We start from the raw sequence: 21273 nt of genomic DNA on the forward strand, positions 1-21273 counted from the left end.
ACTTGCCAGTCCAGTAATACTCTGACCAGTATGGGTGGTACAGCACTTCTATTCTTTAGTCATAAAATCTGTGCTGTGGTAACTAGGAATTGACACAATAGGTACATGGTACCCCAGGCATGCCTGCACAGCACCTGCCACAGCCAGGGCCCCGCGTGGTGCCCAGTAGAGGAAGGATGTCCTGTGGCCACTGGGCCGCTGCTGCGAGGCTGGCAGTCATGTGGGCTGCCTTGGGCTCAGTCCAAGCCAAATTCAATGTCCTCCCAGCCAGCCCCGGTGCTGGGCTCCTCGGGGCCCATCCCAGACTCTGCTTCCTCGTGAGCTCTGTCTCCTGGAGGCAAGACAAAGCAGCTCAGTATTCAGGACGCTGAGGGCCAGTCATAGGACTTCAGAAATTCCCCTCGCTGTCCCCCCAAAGGTGGGTTCTCATCTGAAACACTGCTCTTCTGTCTGCCACCAGCTTTCCAGGCTGCTCTCTGCCTGTCACCAGGAGTGGCCTCCACAGCAGACATGAGATTTTCCAGCCCCTTGTCTTCACTGCAGCACTTTGTCACACTCTGGGCCCTGGGGTGTGTGGTCCCCTCCCTCATGTCCCCCAGCCTGGAGAGGCCATGAAGGGAGTAAAGTAGGTTTCTTAGCCTCAGACTAACCACAGAGCCTGGGATTGGTTCACCGTCACCCGTGAATGGGACAGAGGCCCCCGTCGGGAACACAGACACATATGCCAGCCAGCCAGGGTCTCATCCACAGTGTACTTCCCCACAGCCTCAGCCTTACCTGGTAGAGAAGCTGCAGCTGGCCATGGCCGGCTGGCCCCATCACTCAACTAGGCAGACGTAGGATCACTTGAAAAAATCGGTGCTGGTGACTGGCTTGACTTGCAGTCCTCGAGCTCCTGGATAAGGGGTCGGGGTGAGGCAGAAGGCAAGGCAGTGCTGCTGCCTTGACTTGAGGTCTCTGTATCTGTTGTCGCCGCTGACTTGCAAATGTCTGCAAAAGGCAGCTTGGCCACGTCTGAGGGGTCCTTGGAGAGAGCGAATATGTGTGACAGGGCACCTGTGGGCGTATGCTTGAGCACCGGGAGGGAAGAGCCATCCGGATCAGAGTAGCTGTCCTCACTCAAGCTCGAGATGGTCTGAACCTTCAAGAAGCAGGTTTCCTGGTGAGACAGAAGAGTGCTGTGGTGCAGTGCCTTGGGATGGACATCTCAGTGGCTTCTGAGCCCTGTAGCCAGTCCCTCCCAAGTGCCACTGGGTCTCCATACTGAGCAACCCCCCCCCACAGCTCCCCTACAGTACAGCCAATGTGGGGACCCTGGCCTCTGCACACCCCTCAGCCCCACCCAATTCACAATACTCCAGGACTCTTCTGAACATTGGTCCTATCACCCAATGTAATGGGATGTAATGACCTCGTGCAGTGGTCACCTCTGATGCCCCCCCCCCCGCCAGGATGGGGTCTGGCATCCATGGCTCCAAATTATGCCCAGGAAGGAGCATCAAGTCCCTCACCCATGCCCTCCTTCCTGCCTCTGTAATTCTGTAACTGGTAAGTTTGTGAGGCGCTCAGGAATGCACCAGCACCATCTGTTGATTTCGTGAGTGGCGTCATCACATGGGAAATGGGAAGGAAGTGCTATCTGTATTGTCTGTAAGACACGAGCTTCGAGAGTCTGCCTAGTCCACATTTTCCTCCAGCTTGCTCTTCCCAGCAGGGCCTGTCAGCTAGCTGTCTGACTACAAACCCTGAAGGGACTTGGACTAAGCGTCTGAGGCCACTGTGTGCTCAGGGTCGCACCCTGATGGCAGCAGCTGCCCTTTGCTTCTCAGCTGCATTATTCTAAGAAACCATGTAAGATGTAAAGGTCAGCAAAATCATCTGTCAAAAATATGTTAAGACCACAGGCCTGTCTTTCTCTGTGCCTTGTTCTAGAACCTACTGTGATGTTTCCTCATGTGTCAGTTCTAATTGGTAGCATTAGTTTCTTTTCCATTCACAACACCCTTTCCCTTTTATGACTGGTTACCTGCCACACTGCAGGATCCTGAATTTTAAATGTTCTTACTAGGCAGGTATGGTGGCACACACCTTTGATCCCAGCACGTGGCAGGCAGAGGCAGGTGGATCCCTGTGAGTTCAAGGCCAGCCTGGTCTACATAGCGAGTTCCAGGCCAGCTGGGGCTACAGGGAGACCCTGTCTCAAAAAAGCAAAAAAAAAGACAAAAAAAAAAACAAAGAAACAAACAAAAAACACATTCTTGCCAACATGCCTCCCTCCCCTTTAAGTTAGCCGTTTAGGTTGTGCAGCCCAAGCGCCCCATACTGAGGGACAGCCCAGCTCTCTGTCGAGTTAGGTGTACAAGGGAGAGACCATCTTCACAAGGGGTGCTTACTGGATCAGAGTACCCTGAAACCCTTCTGGAAAAGGAAAACTGCAGTGCGGCTATGCTTTGGATTACGTGGGACCCCCAGACCCATTTCTAACAATGTCACAGGAAAACCCTTGGGGCTGGAAAGACCTCCAAGAAACCAGAATGGCTGTTTCCTTGAGGTGGAAACACGCTGCACAGCCCGAGTCACATAGGAAACAGCTTTTGAGAGCCAGAATGGCTGTTTCCTTGAGGAGGTGGAAACACGCTGCACAGCCCGAGTCACATAGGAAACAGCTTTTGAGAGAAGGAAATGGGCTCCACAAATAATAGGAAACAGGGATTAAGAACAGGTGTAGCAGGGAGAGGGTGTGGCTGGAGAGATGTTCAGTGGTTAAGGGCACTGACTGCCTTTGCAGAGGACCTGGGTTCCGTTCCCAAAACCCACAGGGCAGCTAACAACCATCTGTAACTCCAGTCCCAGGAGATCCAACACCCTCTTCTGGCTTCTGTGGGCATTGCATGACACGGGTGACCTTACACGCAGATAAAACACACACATAAAATTCAAAACAAGAAAAGACAGGCATGGGCCACCACACCTGTGGACCCCAGCACTTGAGAGGCCGAGGCAGTAGTATTACCACGAGTTCAAGGCCAGTCTGGGTTACAGGTGGGAAGATGGGTACTGACCTTCATCTGGTCATCCAAAGATGGGTCTGTGCCTTCAACATCTTCCAAGTCAGGTAGGTCCTAAAAGCCAGTGACCAGGTCACCCAGAGATAAGGGAAGAGGTGCAGTGTGGATCAGGGCCCTTGCCCCTGCACAGCCCCCACCCACGTCTGCAGAGGAAGCCCTGGGCATGCTCAGAGCCACACTGCCATATTAGCTGCAGCCGTGTGATCAACACAAGGGGCTTTGCAGGCCAGGCACAGGAGGAAGCCACAGCCTCTTTGGGAAATAGTGTCATCCCAAAATCAAAAGTGCCCTGTGCACCTCCCACAAGCCAGTAGGGTTTTCATATTGTGCTTGTTTGTCTAGAATCTTCATCCACAGCCTGCATGGCAGAGTAAATCCTGTGGTCAGTTGTGCCAGCCCTGGAGCCACACTACTGGGGCTGGTATCCCCTCTACCATTTCCTGGCTGTGTGGCCTTGGCAAGTTGCTTCACCTGTTTCTCGAACTCCTCCTCCAAACCTTGGATGACACCACACATCTCAGAGCACTGGCAGGCACCAGACCAATCAGTATGCACCTCGCCTCCGGCAAGGCCACTCAACAGCACCTGTGCTGCGTCCTACATGGTTGGTTCTTGGATGCAAAGTTTAGGTCTTGGAGAAAGAGCTTCAACCCACAGGGGTTCATGTGACCCCCCACTGTTGCCCCACCAAACTGCAATTCTTGGGACACTGTGACAAGAGGTATGATTTCTCGTGATGTCTTACATGCAGGAAACATGTTCTATTATCATTAAAGTTGGAGGGGCTTTGGAAGGGTGACACAGGCTGTAACCCAACGTTTGCTGGGCAGTTGCACTGTGAGGAGCCTCCAGAAGCGAGAGCAGTGACCAGCCAGTGAGGGCCCCCGGCCACTTGCTGAGGGTAGGCGAGGCCAGCAGGCTCCAGCGGTAAACGAGCTCTAGGCCCAACCTGGCAGATCTGCTTTGCCCTGTAATGTCTTGAAAAAAATCTGGAGTTGACTGTTACAGTCCAGGGGCCAATACCTCCAAAGCTGAGTGGGAGCCAGGCTGGCCTGGGGGTCTGCACGGCTGCCTGTACCACACCTGCTCCCCAGGCACCCCTGACCCACCGGCACTGAGGACCACAGAGGTGTCACCCCACCCTTCTCTACCAGTTCCCCACTCACATCTATGAAGAGTTTTTCCTGGGTCTCCAGGGCGGTGGTCTCTGCAACTCTGGTTCTGGTCCCCTCAAGCTCACTAACAAACACATTCTCAGTCTCGGCCATGAGGGATGTGGACTCTGAGGAACAGCAGTGAGAAGTTACTGGTCCTGGCTGGCTTCAGTCACAGTGACAACCCTGAGGTAAAGGTGTGAGTACAGAGCCTCCTGGGTGTGGCTGGGCAGCCCCTTGATGGCATGCAGGGATCCTCACTGAGGGCAGGACTGCATCCCCTGCTGAGGAAAGACCGTAAGAGGCTGGCCTGCCTGTGCTGGGAGGCAAGTCCACAGACCACAGAGGCTGCAGAGCTCAAAGGAGGTGAACTCACTGCCCAGCCTCACAGTCCTGCCCCAGAGAGACACATCTCCTCTAGCCTGCAATGCCTGCCCCTCTCAGGCACACAGACCCCTGTCGCCCAGGACCAGGACCTGTGCCATTTAACATGGCAATGCTGGCTGGATGGGAAGCACTGTGGGGGCTCCCAGCCCCCCTTGCCAAGCTTCCCAGGCCCTGTGCTTGATCCTATCCTTGTGTGGCCTGTTCATTTATACTGCTGTCTCCTGCTGGATAGCTGGGCTTAGTGCTGGGCTAGGTCTGCTTCCAAGCACACCGGCACTGGAGTGGAGTGGCTGTGCAGGAAGTCATCCTGACCTGCACATCTATGTGGCACCTCCACTGTGGCTGGGGCAGTGACAGCTCTGCATGCTGAACCCACAAGTACCTTAAGTACCAGCCACGGCACCTCCTTGTGTGGAAAACTCTAGAGCAAGCAAGACCCTGGCCTAATGGAAACGTTCTTCCCAGGGGTGGGCAGGCCGCAGGTCACCCAGAGATAGAGACAATAGCTCTCCAGTCACAAAAATGGCAGGGAGGCCTGACCCCAGATAGACAGCCCAGGGCCCCACCAAAGTCAGAGCCACGGCTGAACCTGACAAGCAGGGCACGCGCACACCTCTCTTGGCGGCTGTGGCTCCCCTGAAGCCCCCCGCCCCCCTCATCCTAGTGCCACCACCTCTCCCGTTCCTTGCTCTGTGTTTCCTGCCTCTCCTGATGCAGAGCGCCTGGGGCAGCCATGGGCACCTCCCCACACACTCCCACCAAGCACACACATCCTGTAAAGGACCCAGGCATGAGGGACATTTCCACATACTGAACAAAGTGGCTAATCTGAACTCAAATACTTGAGAGTGGGCAGTGTGGATTGAAAAGACTAAAGTGAGGCTGGGTTGGCTGTTGGAGTCTTCCCTGTGCAGGCCCCACAACTTGCTAGGTAATTCGTGCAGCCCTGACCTGGTGTGGCCCTTTGTCCAGTTAGTGAGAACAGTAGCACATCTGTGGCTCCCCATACAGTGTTCATCACAGCAACAGAAAACAAGCTGGAACAGGGTCTCTCACTAGGACCTGGGACTCGTGGATTAGGCTAAGCTAACGGCCTGCCAGCAAGCTCCGGGGATCACCCGCCTCCTCAGCCTTGGGGATCTAACTCAGGTCCTCATGTTTACAAGGAGCACTTTACCAACTGAGCTATCTCTCCAGCTCTACATTTATTTTGTTTTATTTATTATTATTTTATTTTATGTGTATGAGTATATTGCCTGCATGTGTGTAAATGTACCTGTGTCATGCATTGCCCACAGAGGACAGAAGAGGGCATTGGATCCCTTGGAACTGGAGTTACAAATGCTTGTTAGCCGCCATGTGGGTGCTGGGAATCAAAATTGGGTCCTCTGCAAGAGCAGCCAGTGCTCATAACTGCTGAGCATCTCTTTAGCCCCCAGCCCTACATTTATTTATTTATTTATTTATTTGTTTATTTATTTATTTATTTATGTCTTTTTTAGACAGGGTCTCCCTGTAGCCCCAGCTGTCCTGGAACTCACTATGTAGACCAGGCTGGCCTTGAACTCACAGAGATCCGCCTGCCTCTGCCTCCCATGTGCTGGGATTAAAGGCGTGCACCACTATGCCCAGCCCAAGCCCTACATTTTTAATGATTTTCATTTAAAGTTAAAATGAAAGTAACATCATACAGATTTGCTTGCTTTGTTAGGACTGCTTCCCTTGAACACTTGGCATTCAAACTGTGATACACAGTTAGTGCCAAGTATATGCTTGACTTGGCTGGCTCCATACAAAGATGAAACTTTTCTGTGTATTCCCAGTGACACGCTGGGTTAAATACACTACTAATAGTTTTACCTGCTGTTTATCTTTTTAAATATGGCTACTAGAAACTGGGCAGTATCCCTGGCCCTGCTATATCTCACTGGGTGAGATGTGCTAGTAAGCCGGACACCCTGTACAATGAATGCATCTTCTAGAAAGAGAATCAAAGAAATTAGCTCAGAGCCCAGGCCACAGCCATGTGCAGGGACAGGGGCTGACGGTCAGTGGTGATGGTCTCACTGCCTACCTTCAGGTGCGGCCACCAGGGGGTTCTGGGTCTGAGCAGACAGGCTCCCCTCCAGGACCAGATCCTCTGGCTCTCTGTTAACCATTGCAGCCAGCTGCTCTTCCCCATCCCGCTTCTCTGGGAAGACCTCGTCCTCGGCCTCGAAGCTCTCCTTCACAAACAGCTCCATTTTCTGCCGCGCCTCTCCCACGAGAGGCTCTTCCTGCTCCTCCAGGCAGGTGGGCACACTCTCCCCACTGTCTGGAGGCAGCATCTCCCCTAGAGAAGGACAGTCCGGAGGTGAACATGGAACTGTTTGGGAGGACAAGGCAGGCTGCAGCTGTGAACTTCGGAGAGCCAGTGCTAAGAGGTGCTAGGGTGTTTTTAAAGAACCCAAAGGAGAGCAGGAGAGGTGGCTCAGAGGTTGAGAGCACTGGCTGCTCTTGTAAAGGACCCAGATTTGATCCCCAGCCACATGTCAGCTAACAACTGTCTGTAACTCTAGTTTCCAGGGGATCTAATGCCCTCTTCTGACCTCTGAGGCCATTGCATGACACAGGTGCACTTATATGCATGCAGGCAATACACTCGTAGACATAAAATAATAAATAAAATGAAAAACAATGTTTTAAAAAGAACCCAGCTGGGCATGGTGGTGGTGCAGACCATTAGTCTCAGTACTCAGGAGGCAGAGGCAGGCAGATCTCTGTGAGTTCAAGGCCAGCCTGGGCTACATAGTGAGTTCCAGGCCAGTTGGGGCTACAGGGTGATCATGTCTCAAAAAAAAAAAAAAAAAAAAAAAAGGAAAACAACAACAACATAAAACCCTGCTGAGGTGCTGACTTGAGTTTCATGAAAACCCTCGAGAGGAGGGCTGAGATGCCCAGCTGGTGAGAGTGCCTGTGACCAGCCTGAACTCACCTAGATCCCATGGTGGGAGGACAGAACCGACTCCTAGAAGTTGTCCTTGAACCTCCATGTGTGCAATGGCGTGCACCCCCCAACAATAAATTTAAAAATTAAAAATCACTAATACATTTTGACTTAGGGTTAGGACAGAATTTCCAACACTCTCTGAGATGGTCCTAAGGAAACTTCTGTGCTGTGTGTCATCGAAACACAGTTCTCAGCATTGATGATCGTAAAATCAAATTACAGATCAACCGAGAAACACACGAACTGCTCTGCGCCTTGCGGTGCACATGCTCAGCCAAGGCTTAATTTTCCATGTACAATAAACCAGCACATCCATCCCCAAGTGTGCAAGTTTGTTTTCCTTATCAGTAGATGTTAAAATTATACAGAGGGAAAGAACTGTATCAAAATGAACTTCTCTATCGTGTTTTCAGTGAACATCCTGTAGGCGAAGCCTAGGTCTGCACACGTACCCCGGTCTCTCGCCCTCTTCCTCTCCTCAGCCCGCTGCTTGATCATGGCCAAGGCTTCCAGGCTGTCTGTGATCCTCTTGTGTTCCCGGCTCTCCCACAGATACCGCTCTTCCTTCTCAGCTTCGAACCCTCCCCGGGCCCAGGCTTCTGCACATGCCCTGTATGAGGACAGGGAAAGGTCTGAGAGCTGGGTGTGGGCACATCTGCAATCCCAGCACTTGGGAGGCTGAGGCAGGAGAAATGCGAAGGGTTTGCAGCCAGCCTGGACTATATCATGAGTTCTAGGTCAGCCTGAGCTACAGAGTGAGATCCTTGGAAGGACGGAGGAAAGGGTGGAGGAAGGGAGGGCTGAACTCTTAAAAGGGAAAAATTACAAACACATATGATCTGACCAAACTTGTTTCTTGGTTTTGTACTTGTGTGCATGTATGTGTGCAGGTACCTGTGTGTGCACACATGCCCGTAGAGGCCAGAGGATAACCTCTGGTGTCTTTCCTCCTCAGGCACCATCCACCTTACTTTAGAGGTGAGGTCTCTCCCTGGGACTGAAGATGGCTGAGTGAATTTGGCTAGCTGGCCAGTGAGTTCCGGGAACCCTTTCTCCACCTCCCCAGTGCTGGGAGGGCAGGCGCAGTCTGCTAGTGTGTCAGCTCCAGGCTCTCATATTTGTGTAGCAAGTACTTCACTGACAGCCATCTCCTGGCTCCCCAAACTCATTCATTTCTTCAAAAATCAAAGCAGGAGGTTAAAAGCAAAATGGGAAACAGACTTCTGCCCAGAAGCCTGAGGGTGAGCATTCCAGCAGCTTTGTTCTAATTGTCCAAAATTGGGAGCAGCCCAGATGCCCTTCAACAGCTGCATGACGGGAGCTTCGACACTGCCAAGTAGAAGCCAGTCTGGTAAGCTGCACACCGTGTAACTCCAGCTCTGTGGTTCCTAGAAAAGGCCAGACTCAGGCAGTCAAAGGACCAGTGGTTGCCAGGGCTGGAGGTGGAGGGGTAGGAGCGAGGAACAGGTGGCACTCAAGACTTTTGGGGCAGTGAAGCCCTGTATGATCCTGTCCTGGGGACACGTGACATGATGTGTCCAAACCGTGTGTGCACACAAAGGAGAGTGAGAGGAAGTTACGGAATTCATGTACCAATCCTGCATTGACTGTGGCTCATCAGATGGAACAAGTGTCCCACACGGGTGCAAGATGCTCACACAGGACTCAGAGGGGAAGAGAGACGGGACTTGTACTTCCTACTCAATTCTCCCTTCAGCGGAAAACGCTCCTTTAAAAAGGAACACTATTTAAAAATTTTTTTGGTCTTTTTAAAAAATATTTTATTTTTTTATTTTATGTGTATGAGTGTATTGCTTGCATGTGAGAGCACTGGTGTCATGCAGCACCTCGGAGGTCAGAAGAGGGCTTCGGATTCCCCAGAACTGAAGTTAAGGACAGTTCATAGTCACCATGTGGATGATGGGAATCAAACCCGAGCCCTCGGCAAAACCAGTCAGTGCTCTTAACCACTGAGCCATCTCTCCAGCTCCTTTTTTTGGTCTTTTTGAGACAGGGTCTCCCTGCAGCCCCAAGCTGGCCTGGAACTCACTATGTAGATCAGGCTGGCCTTGATCTGCCTGCCTCCCTCCCAGTGCTGGGATTAAAGGCGTGTGCCACTAGCTAATACTTTTGTTTGTTTGATGTCTGTGTCTGTGTGTTCATGTACTGTGGTGATTATGGAGGTCAGAGGACAGTTCCCAGGAGTTGGTTCTATACTTCTGCCGTGTGGTTCCAGGGATCAAACTCAGGTCATCAGTCTTGGCAGCAAGCATCTTTACCTATTAAGGTATCTTAACAACTCAAAAAAGTACATTATGGAGCTGGGCATGGTGATGCACGCCCTTAAACCCAGCACTTGGGAGGCAGAGGCAGGCCGATCTCTGTGAGTTCAAGGCCCGCCTGGTCTACATAGTGAGTTCCAGGACAGCTGTGACTACAGGGAGACCCTGTTTCAAAAACACCAAAAAAAAAGTACACTATGGGGGGCTGGAGAGATAGCTCAGCAGTTACGAACACCAAATGTTCTTGCAGAAGACCCAGGTTCGAATCCCAACACCCACATGGCAGCTAACAACTGTCCGTAACTCCAGTTCCAGGGGATCCAACAGCCTCCGCTGTCCTCTGTGGGCATTGCATGACATCGGTGCACTCACATTCATGCAGGCAATACACCCATAGGCCAGCCTGGTCTACGAAGTGAGTTTCCAGGCCAGCTGGGGCTACAGGGAGACCGTCTCAAAAAGACCAAATAATGGGCTGGCCTGGAACTCACTATGTAGACCAGACCAGGCCTTGAACTCAGAGATCTTCCTGCCTCTGCCTCCTGAGTACAGGGATTAAAGGCGGGCACCACCATACCCGGCTAAAAGTCACATCATGTTTTTAAAAGAGCAGATACAAATGTCAATGGTCCCTTGAAGGGAAGCCTGACAACAGCCACCTGGGAAGTGCTAGTCTCGACCTTGACAGACCCTACTTTCTCCCTCAGCAGAACAGTGAAGGAAAGACACGGTAACAGGTTTGGACTAGGATGCAGAAAGCTTGCAACCCTGCGCACTGCTGGAAAGATGGGAAAGTGGGGTGGACTGTGCTCAAAAGCTCAGCATAATGTTGTCATGGGACCCATCAATTCCATTCCTACCAAAGAAGGCCTGTCTGCACAAGAACGCATACACAAATGCTCACAGAAGTGCTGTTCACAAGTGTTAAAAGGTGGAAACACACACACACACACACACACACACACAATGCATAAATGTGAAAAAGCATTTACCAATAGGTGCTCCAGTTGCTACGCTAGACATCGAGACAGCCATTACCCTGAATCCAAAGAGTATTTAATAGTTGGGCGTGGTGGCACACGCCTTTGATTTTAGTATTTAATGATTTGTGCAAGTGTTCAACCATCAAAGTCTGAAGGGCTAACAGTTAAGTGCACTGGACTATCAAGCTTTCAAATGCATGTGACCTTACCAATAGGTGCTCCAGTTGCTACGCTAGACATCGAGACAGCCATTACCCTGAATCCAAAGAGTATTTAATAGTTGGGCGTGGTGGCACACGCCTTTGATTTTAGTATTTAATGATTTGTGCAAGTGTTCAACCATCAAAGTCTGAAGGGCTAACAGTTAAGTGCACTGGACTATCAAGCTTTCAAATGCATGTGACCCAATGGCTTCTCTTCTTACCTGTCCTTGGGGAAAACTGGCCTGTCGTCCAGGTATGTCAAATGCTTAAGGCGAATGGTGACCATCCTCCGGTAGTTAGGAATGTGCTTAATCACCGGGTTTCCCATCAAGTTCAGCACCCGCTGCAAGCAGTAAGCAGGGCCAAGTTGATTATCAAAACAGACAGGGTTGGAGAGATGGCTCAGCAGGAAAAGGAGCTTGTCACCAAGCCTGACCACCTGTGTTCAGTCCTCAGGACCCACACATGGAGGAAGAGAACTGACTCTCTCAAGTTGGCCTCTGCTTCCACATGTGTGCTGTGCACACACATCCACACACATAAATGTAATTTTTAAAACTAAGACAATTATGTCACATTTGTGCCCTCAGAATAACCCAATTGCCTTTTTTTGAGCAAAATGGAAGTGGCCATGCCATGCCCGGGTGTACTGCTCAGGAAAACGAGGTGGTCTGCTGCTGTGCCACTGGACCTGCACAGACCTGAAGATCAGAGCTTAGACGCGGCCTTCCAGAACCACACTGGAGAACACTCCCTGCGGCCCCTGCCAAGCGCACTGGTTCCATTAGTCTGGTTCTCAATGTCTTCTGTGGAAACACATCTCAGTGTGACTGTCTCTGGTCCTTCCTGTGCAGGACCTATTTTCAGAAGATATTCCCAGAGTGACAGATAACCATGGCTGGGGCTGGAGAGCTGCTCAACTGTTAAGAGCACGTGCTGCTCAGCAGACACACATCAGGTAGCTTACAACCACCTATTAACTCCAGTTCCAGAGGAATCTGACTCTTCTGCCTTCGAGGGCACCTGCACTCGTGTGCACATGTCCATACATTCTTTCTCACACACACCACCACCACCACATACCACTTTTTTGGGGGGGTCTTTTTGAGACAGGGTCTCCCTGCAGCCAAGCTGGCCTAGAACTTACTATGGAGACTAGGCTGGCCTCAATCTCACAGAGATCAGCCTGCCTCTACCTCCCAAGTGCTGGGATTAAAGATGTGCACTGTCACACCCAGGCCGCACACTTTTTACTCTGGTGGTGGCAGACACTCATAACCCCAGCCCTTGGGGAGCAAAGGTAGGAGGCCCAGGAATTCAAGGTCATCCTCAGCAACAGGAAACTCTCAAAAGCCAAAGCAACAACCAAACAGAAAACGGACAAAAGCAACGATCGCCTTTGCAAGGCTGGGGTGTCCCTGCCCCGACATCCAGGTTCCGTTAACGCCCTGGTCCTCACAGTGTGATTGTATTTGGAGGACGGATCATTGAAGAGGTAACTAAGCAAGGTCATTAGGGTAGGCCCCACCAGCACCTGACTGGCATCCTTACAGAAAGAGAGTACAGAAGGAAAGCTTGTGGAGACACGGGCGGAAAGCAGACGTTGGGCGATGAGGACAGGCGCCTCTGAAGGAAATCAGCCTGATCTTGGATTCCTAGGCACTAGAACTGTGAGAAAAGAAACCTAAGTGCGCTGTGCTCCCAGTCTGTACTCCCTGTCATGGCGGCTGTATTCTCCGTCACCCGGCATTGTGGCAAGTCCCGAGTCCCCTAAAGGAGGAGACCCATCGGCTGAGGGTTCTGAGGTCTCGGTGCATTGGCCCCATTGCTTCAGACCTCCCTGGCTCTCTGGCCATTCTGGATCATCTCTCCCTGAACTATGACTTGCTCAGTTTTCCTTTAAATCCACTTACTCTCTCCAACATTTCCGTGCTAAGACATAAGCCAGGGACTCCTGGGCTGTGTTTATTATGTTTTTTTTTTGAGACAGGGTCTCCCTGTAGCCCCAGCTGTCCTGGAACTCACTATGTAGACCAGGATGGCCTTGAACTCACAGAGATCTGCCTTGTCTCTGCCTCCTGAGTGCTGGGATTAAAGGCGTGCGCCACCACGCCTGGCATGTTTAACATTCTTAGTCACACTAAGAAGGATACCCTGGCAGGCTGTTAGTGACCATGCAGGCAGGCACACTCACCTCAGGGACAGACTCCAGTGTTGATGGACCTCCAAGATATTCTTTATTTTCAGCTAAAACTTAAGGTAGATGCTGAGCATGCCCTAGGCAGTCCTGTCCATCACTGATCTCTTACATATGTGCTCTGGATTATAAACTAAGCATGCAGAAGATTAAAGTGTCTAAGATACTTTCTTTTTAAACTCTGGCCCTAACCAAGCTAAGTCGATGTGAGTAAAACCCAGGCCCCTTTGCTGGAAGCTCACAGCTCTCGTGGCTGAGCTGATTCTGACTCTGCACGCGCCGAGGTGCAGGCCCACTGTGTTTGGTTGCAGGTGGCTGGACGGAGTCAAAGGACACAAGAACCTGCCTGGGGGTTTCTCAGGCAAAGGATGGGAAATGGTGGACATCAAATATTAAAATGACGGGGCTGGGGAGACAGTCTAGCACCCATGTGAAAAGCTGAGTGTGGTGGTTTGTGAGATAAAGACAGGGGTCCCTGGGGTTGCTGTCAGCCAGCCCCGCCTAATGGGAGAGACCCTACCTCAAACACAAGTAGAAGGCAGGGCCAGAAAGGTGCTCAGGGTCAAGGGCACTGACTGCTCTTGCAGAGGACCGGGGTTCTGTTCCTAGCACCCACATGGCAGCTCACAACTGTCTGCAACTTCAGATCCAGGGAATCCAGTGCCCTCTTCTGATCTCCATGGGCATCATACATGTGGGTGCAGTTGCGTAAATGTAGGTAAAACACTTATACACGTAAAATGATTTTAAAATTCACTTATAAAGAGAAGTAAACACACAAGGCTTGGGAAATACACAAAACTCACAAGTCTTAGAAAGCTGAATCAAGCCAGGCGTGATGGCACATGCCTGTAATCCCAGCACTCGGGAGGCAGAGGCAGGCAGATTTCTGTGAGTTCAAGGCCAGCCTGGTCTACATAGTGAGTTCCAGGACAGCTGGGACTACAGGGAGACTCTCAAAAAAAAAAAAAAAAAAAAAAAAAAACAAGATGCAAAAAGCCTCTCCCCAAGTTGTGTAAGTTACAACTACCGAGGCTGCCTGCGTGTCATCCATGGAACTCCAGGGATGCGGCTCTCCTGAGTGTCACCCAGGCTGGAGCGGGCTTTTCAGCAATGCAGCTCGAAGTAACTACTGAAACTCACCCATTCACTAGTCTGGACTTGGGTGAAATAGTTTCTTTGGTCTGCTACTGGTGCCTCATTTGGGGTGAATAGAATGTTTGTTCATATCTCTCCAGGAAAAGTCATATAACTATAAAAAGGAAAAAGGAAAGGAGGGAGGGAGGGCACACAGTGAAGTCAGCTGGCCTGGTGCTATGCTTACCAGACACGGCATGCTCTCCAGCACACTGAGGACCTCTGGGTCGCTCAGCATATTGTGGGAGAGGTCGAGCACACACAGCCGCTGGCACTCCCTGAGGTGCTGAATGTCTCCCACAGTCTCCAGGCGGTTGTGGGCCATCTGCAGTGTGTTCAGGACCGGGAGGCACGCTGGAGGAGAGGCGGCACGCATGAGCAACAGACTGGGCAGAACAGGCTCCTGCCCCCACTCTGGCGGAGACAGGACTGCTGCTGGGCTTACAGAGGTTCTCGATGGTCTTGATGTAGTTGTTGCTCAGGTTGAGGGTGTCCAGCTTCTGCAAGGGCTCCAGGTTCTCGATCTTGTGAAGCAGGTTCACTTGCAGGAAGAGGCAGCGCAGCTCACTCTGGGCCTGCAGGTTCTCGATCCTCTGGATGCCGTTGCACTCCAGCCAGAGGCAGCGCAGGCCGGTGTACTCCTCCAAGTTCTCAATGCGGTCAAAGCCTGGCAAGGGAAGCCCAGTGAGGTGCTTGCATACTCGGAGACGGCCCAGGGCACCTGTGGCTTTGACGGCTGGCTGTCAGGGACCAAATCGCTTTATCTCCACAGATTCTGATGCTGGAGGCCTTGCTTCCAGGGTGATGGTGTGAGGAGGCAGGGAACTTTGGGAAGTGATGAGCTCACAAGGGTGGAGCCTGCACAATGGGATCAGTGCCCTTTTCAAGATGACCTTGCCTGGCATGCTCTCCAGGGTCTAGGAGTCCAGGCCAGCCTGGACTACAGGCTGAGGTCACAGACTGGAGATACCATCAGTGAAGCTGGAAGCAGCCCCTGTCAGACACTGAATCTGCAGGCATCTTGGTCTTAGACTTCAGAGATGAAGGCACCCACACCTAGTAACACCTAGTCTTTGCAAAGCACCCCCCTTTTTTCTTCCAGTAACAGGGATTAAACCCAAGGCTTCACACCAGGTAGGAGAGTGCCGCAGCACCACCAGCAGCACCTCCACCATCTCCACCTCCACCACCTCCACCAGCAGCATCACCTCCACCAGCATTACCTCCACCACCTCCACCACCACCTCTACCAGCACCACCTCCACCACTACCACCACCACCACCAACAACACCTCCACCTCCTCCACCACCACCTCTACCTCCTCCACCACCTCCACCAGCACCACCTCCACCTCCACCGCCACCTCCACCACTACCACCACCTCTACCACCACCACCAGCACCACCACCGAGCCACACCCAGCCCTCAAAGGTCACTGTTGCTCTAAGTCTTTGTGTGTCTTTCTTAGGCTTCCAGCCAGGGCCTCTCTCTGCCCCCTACCCCTCCCAGCTCGTGTAGTCTCCCTCCCATTACTGGAAAAGGCCTCTTAGCTGCCTCTGCTTCCTCAGCCTATGTCAGCCCCTTTCTTTTGATTTCACCAGCTGTGAGGGTCTCCAGTGACATCCTCATGGCTAACCCCACTGTTGTCCTCTTCATCCTTGACCTCTGACCCAGCCACCCTGCCATCATTTTCCAATTCCCACCTAGCACCTCAACATCACTCAGCTTATAGGGGACCTGACCACAATCTCTGGGTACTAAGGCCTTTCTGTTGGTGCAGTGAGCCGAGGCCCTGAAGCCCCTTTTATGAACTGGAATCAGCTGAGACTTTTTCTGAAAAGAAATAGTTTTGTCACAAGTCTCCACTAAACTTGGGAGATTTCTACTTGAATATCATCTGAGCATGAAAGCTGAGCCCTGCGGGGCATTTTCTACCTTGTGCGGCCCAGACTCTCCCAGGACTCACCCTTGAAGTGTAAATACAGCATGTCGTTCAGGGCGGGGGTGAGGTACAGCTTGTGCTGCCTGCAGAGCTGCTGCAGGACCTGTTTGGTCATTCTGCCAACACAGAAAGGAACAGGGCTCACTTCAGCTTGTCAGCTGTCAGTGAAGTGTATGCACATAGATTCCAAAAGTTCCTTTTCTGGTGGGGAGAGGCGGGGTCTTACTCTGCAGCCCAGGCCAGCTGGGAGCCCGCTAGTAACCCAGGTTGCCCTCCAACTTGAGGCACTCTTCCTGCCTCAGCCTTCCCAGCACTGGGATTACAGGTGTGACGTACCACATTCTTTTTTAAAAGATTTATTTATTTTATGTCTGAGTGTTTGTCTGCAGCATGTATGTAGACTACAAGCATGCCTGGTGTCCACAGGTCCAAAAAGGCGGTTATAACCTCTGGAACTGGAGTTGCAGATGGTTGTTAGCCATCATGTGGATGCTGGGAATTGAACCTCAGTCCTCTGCAAGAGCAGCCAGTGCTCTTAACCACCGAGCTTCTCTCCAGCCCCGAGGTCTTTACTATCCTTTTATATCTAAAGTTCTACATTATCCCAAGCCTTGTGCCTATTCCAAGCCCTCTTCCTCCCCTTCTTCTTCTGTATGTGCTTGTGTGATATCTATGTATGTATTCACATGTATACATGTGCATGCAGGTGCATGTGGAGGCCAAAGGTTGACTTGGTGTCTTCTTCAGTGGCCCTCCACCTTAGCTTTTTAGATAGGGTCTCTCACTGACCTGGAGCTTGCTGATTCAACGTCTGCCTCCCAACAATGGAATTACAGATGTGCACTGCTGTGCCTGGGTTTTTCTTGGGTGCTGAGATGCTAAATTTAGGTTCTCAAGCTTGCATAAGCTTTTTACCAGCTGAGTCAAGCCATCTCCAGCATCTCCCCAATCTCTCTCTCTCTCTCTCTCTCTCTCTCTCTCTCTCTCTCTCCTTTTTGGGGGCTATAGCTCTTAGGAATTAATGTAATATTATTACTGTCAACATTCTGTAAAACTGCAATGTATGGTCTAATAAAAATCTTTTAGCAGTTTCATCAAGAAGACGGGTATGGTGCTTGCTTCGGCAGCACATATACTAAAACTGGAATGTTACAGAGAAGATTAGCATGGCCCCTGTGCAAGGATGACACGCAAATTCGTGAAGCATTCCATATTTTTAAGGCAAAGGATACACCTAAAAAAAAAAAAACAACAACCAGAAGACTGGTATGGAAGATGGGGACGTAGCTTGGCAGTCAAGATCACTTGTTGATCTTCACAGGACCCAAGTTCAGATCCTAGCACCTGCACTGAACAGATCACAGGGGATTCAACGTCCTCTTCTGGCCTAACGTACACACGTGTGGCATACACACACACACAGATACATGTGCACATAAATAAACTTTTTAGAACGTGAGGAGGAGGAGGAGGACAACTGGTGTGAGGCAGACGTGCGGTGTGTGCTTGTAATCCAGCACTCAGGAGGCTGAGGTGCCAGGCCCATAAGATTCAGGCTAGCCTCGGCTACATAACAAGACCCTGTAGCCCCCCCCCAAAAAAAAAACCCCAAAATGAGAAACGGGGTGGGAGAATGGCAAGATGGCCCACGGTAAAAACTCTTTCTCTGGGAGCCTGACAACCCGTGTCCCAGCCCTAAGGACCCACAGTGGAAGGAGGGAGGACCCCGCCAGTTGTCTTTTGACCTCCACGTGTACACCATTGGCAAGCACATGCTCACACAATCATAAATAGAAATTTTCAAGAAAGAACTAGGGGCTCGAGAGATGGTGGGATGGCTCAGTGGTTAAGAGTGCTTGCTGCTCTTTCAGAGGACCTGAGTTTGGTTCCCAGCACCCATGCCAAGTGGGTCACAACCACCTGTAACTCCAGCTCCAGGGGACCCAACACCCTCTCTGGCCACTGAGAGCACAGCACCTGCACATATATACACACACAGATACACACACACATACACATAAGAAATCTTTTTTGAAAAGAGAACTATTGCTCTTCTCTCTAGTTCTGCCATTAACCGGGCAGGCTCATCATCTGCAGGTGCCTCCAGCAGCTGTCTGTGCCAGGGGCTGATCACCATGCCTCTTCCTCAGTAGATGACCAGCACACTACATACCTGGGGCTCCGATTGTCCCTGTCATTCTGGGTGTGTGCTAAGTGACCCTCTGACCCGCTGTCACCGCTCTGCTGCCGCTGACTTTGGCAGGATGAAGCAGAAGGTCCCACACACGTCTCCTTAGTCTCATTAATGTCTGTAAAAGAGTCAGTTTACAGAGATCAAGAAATGCAAGATGTGGTAACCCCAGTCTGTAATTCCAGCACTCAGGAGACTGACATGGGAGGAGCTCCAAGACCAGCCTGGGCTACAAAGTGAGATCCTGTCCATAAAACACCAGAAACAGAAAATTAAATAAAAATCAAAAAAACGAAAAAACCCACAAACAAACAAAAACCCAAGATAAAACAAAAATTAAACAAAAATCCTGGGCATGTGAGATGGTTCACCTCAGTTCACCCCCTGAACCCACAGTAGGAGAAAACCTGTTCTGAGATGTTCTCTGACCTCCACCTTTACACGTGCCATGACACATACATAAATACTCTCTCTCACACGCTGATAAAAATAATTTTAGAGGCAGGCAGATCTCTGTAAGTTCAAGGCCAGCCTGGTCTACATAGTGAGTTCCAGGACAGCTGGGGCTACAGGGAGACCCTGTCTCAAAAAGACAAAAAAAAAAAGACAAAATACATAAATAAAATTTTAAAAACAGAGAAATGTACAAAAACTTCCAATTTCAATTTAATAAATAATTATGCACTTTTAGTATGGAACACATTTGTTTATTTATTTACTTATTTAGCTTCTTTGAGACAGGGTCTCCCTGTAGCCCCAGATGGTCTGGAACTCGCTATGTAGACCAGGCTGGCCTCATCATCCCAGGGATCAGCCAGCCTCTGCTTCCCAAGGGCTGGGTTTAAAGGCATGCACCACACCCAGCCAGAAATCTTTAAATATACGGCAAAGACTGCATAAATGCCACATTTCAGTTGCTCTTCTGTAAAAGCTCCACAGACCAGTATGAAAATGTGCACAGAGACATTCATTTTGCATTGTTTTCAGCAGTCTGAATCCATGAACAATGCAAATGCCTTTGAGGGGCTGGCAACACAGCAATGACTCCCTCTTCTGCCTTTGGGAAGAACATGCTGATAGTTTCATTCCTGGAAATATGTAAGGTATGAGAAAACAGTTTCAGAAAAAGCACAGTATCCCATTTATAACATTAAAACACGCAAACCAGTGTGAGGTGTTGTTTAATGACATGTGCAGAGAAGTGACTGAAAGAATTCATACAAAATTCTGGACAAGGAGAGAAGGGAAGGAGACTAAGAAAGGAGGCTGGAGAGATGCTCACTGGTTTAGAGTGCTTGCTGCTCTTGCAGAGGACCTGCGTTTGGTTCCCAACACCTATGTAAGGTGGCTCACAACCACCTGTAATTTCAGCTCCAGGAGATCTGATGCCCCCTTCTGGCCTCTGAAGTCATCCCGCATATGACATAATACATATAAATAAAACAAATCTTTAAAAAGGTGGGGAGCATAGAATTTACGTGAAATGTTTTATTTCCTTATCTAGAAAAAGACCAGGCAAATATGACAAAAATATTCTCATTTCCAGTTCATGGGTATTGTTGTAATGTCCTAATCTTTGGTCTTATAAAAAAAATTTTTTTTCTCAAAGCTGGATGTGAAAGTGCCGAATGCCAGCCACCAGCCCATGAGGGATAATGGAGTGTGATGGCATACTCCTGTAATCCCAGCACTCAGAAGGCTGAAGCTGCTCACGGAGCCATCTCAGTTCCCCAAGCTCCTCCTGGTTTCCCGGGAAAGTTGGTGCTCTAAAGGTGTTCACTGGGCTACAAACGAAGCAAACCCACTACTTTCTTTATCTGGTTAATAAAAGGTTTCCCATAGAGCCTCAAGCCAGTCTTTCAGCCCTTTCCCAGCAACCTTGCTGACCATCTTTAGTCTCTCTATTGTGTCTGGTGTTGGAAATCTGTCAGGGTGGCCTGGTCAGAGCTGAGCTTGCAGTCCAGAAGGGGAGAAAGCCTGGATCATACAAGGCACAGCCTTGGGCTCTGGATTTGGACTGCCTAGGTCTGACCATGTTTGTTCATTAGCTGTGGCTATGTATAAGGGCACGTGTGGGGGTGCTGCCTGCTACCCTGGCTATGTGGACGGGCACGTGTGGGGGTGCTGCCTGCTACCCTGGCTATGTGGACGGGCACGTGTCGGGGTGCTGCCTGCTACCCTGGCTATGTGGACCGGCACGTGTGGGGGTGCTGCCTGCTACCCTGGCTATGTGGACGGGCACGTGTGGGGGTGCTGCCTGCTACCCTGGCCGTCACTGGCCGTGCATATGGGCCCTCGGCCCCTCGGCCTCCCCGGCGCGGTGGCACCTTCCTTGCGGACCCCTGGGCCCGCGTCGCAGTGGTCGCCCGCCGACTCCTCCAGCCTGGGCTCGGGTGCGCAGTCGGGCTCGGCCGCGCCGTCCGCCGGCGGCTCCGAGGCCTCGGGGTGCATGTTGGGTCCGGGCTCGCCGAAGGCGCCGCGGTCGCTCAGCCAGAAAGGCTCCGGGTACGGAGGTCCTTGTCGTCGGCGGCCCAACGCTTCCCAGGTCGCCACGGCAACCAGCGCACACGCGCAGTCGGTTACGCCGCGGAGGACGGGCCTAGTGAGGGCGGGGCCCCCGCGCGTGCGAGGGTCACGTGGGGCGCGGCCGAGCGGCGCAGTCGGGGGCGGTGGCCGCGTCGGGGCTGGCGGCGGGGACGGGCTCCGGAGACCGCGCCGCTCGCTGCAGGTACCGCGTCC

General features: G+C 51.3%; 2 protein-coding genes and 1 non-coding gene across 3 annotated transcripts in view; 2 read left to right on the top strand and 1 right to left on the bottom strand.

Moving 5' to 3' along the window:
- Positions 1 to 2: 2 nt before the first annotated feature.
- Dnaaf1 (dynein axonemal assembly factor 1) lies at positions 3 to 21077 on the bottom strand. The gene is given in 12 exon segments (XM_008827918.2): positions 3 to 331; positions 778 to 1159; positions 3063 to 3122; positions 4235 to 4350; positions 6684 to 6941; positions 8051 to 8208; positions 11288 to 11409; positions 14588 to 14754; positions 14846 to 15067; positions 16368 to 16459; positions 18517 to 18652; positions 20862 to 21077. Coding segments are annotated over 12 exon segments (1932 nt in total). The 5' UTR covers positions 20986 to 21077; the 3' UTR covers positions 3 to 236.
- On the top strand, positions 17455 to 17561 carry LOC115069423. Its single transcript, XR_003848697.1, has one exon. It is a non-coding gene; the product is annotated as a U6 spliceosomal RNA (small nuclear RNA).
- A 72-nt stretch (positions 21078 to 21149) lies between the features above and the next one.
- The window catches only part of Hsdl1 (hydroxysteroid dehydrogenase like 1), a 16905-nt gene continuing 16781 nt past the window's right edge, over positions 21150 to 21273 (top strand). Inside the window, exon 1 of the mRNA XM_008827919.2 lies at positions 21150 to 21262. The gene's annotated coding sequence lies outside the window, so the exon portion shown is untranslated. The remainder of the gene's footprint in view (positions 21263 to 21273) is intronic.

The sequence above is a fragment of the Nannospalax galili genome, unplaced genomic scaffold (assembly GCF_000622305.1).
Source record: "Nannospalax galili isolate Female #2095 unplaced genomic scaffold, S.galili_v1.0 scaffold933, whole genome shotgun sequence".
Taxonomy (NCBI): Eukaryota; Metazoa; Chordata; class Mammalia; order Rodentia; family Spalacidae; genus Nannospalax; species Nannospalax galili.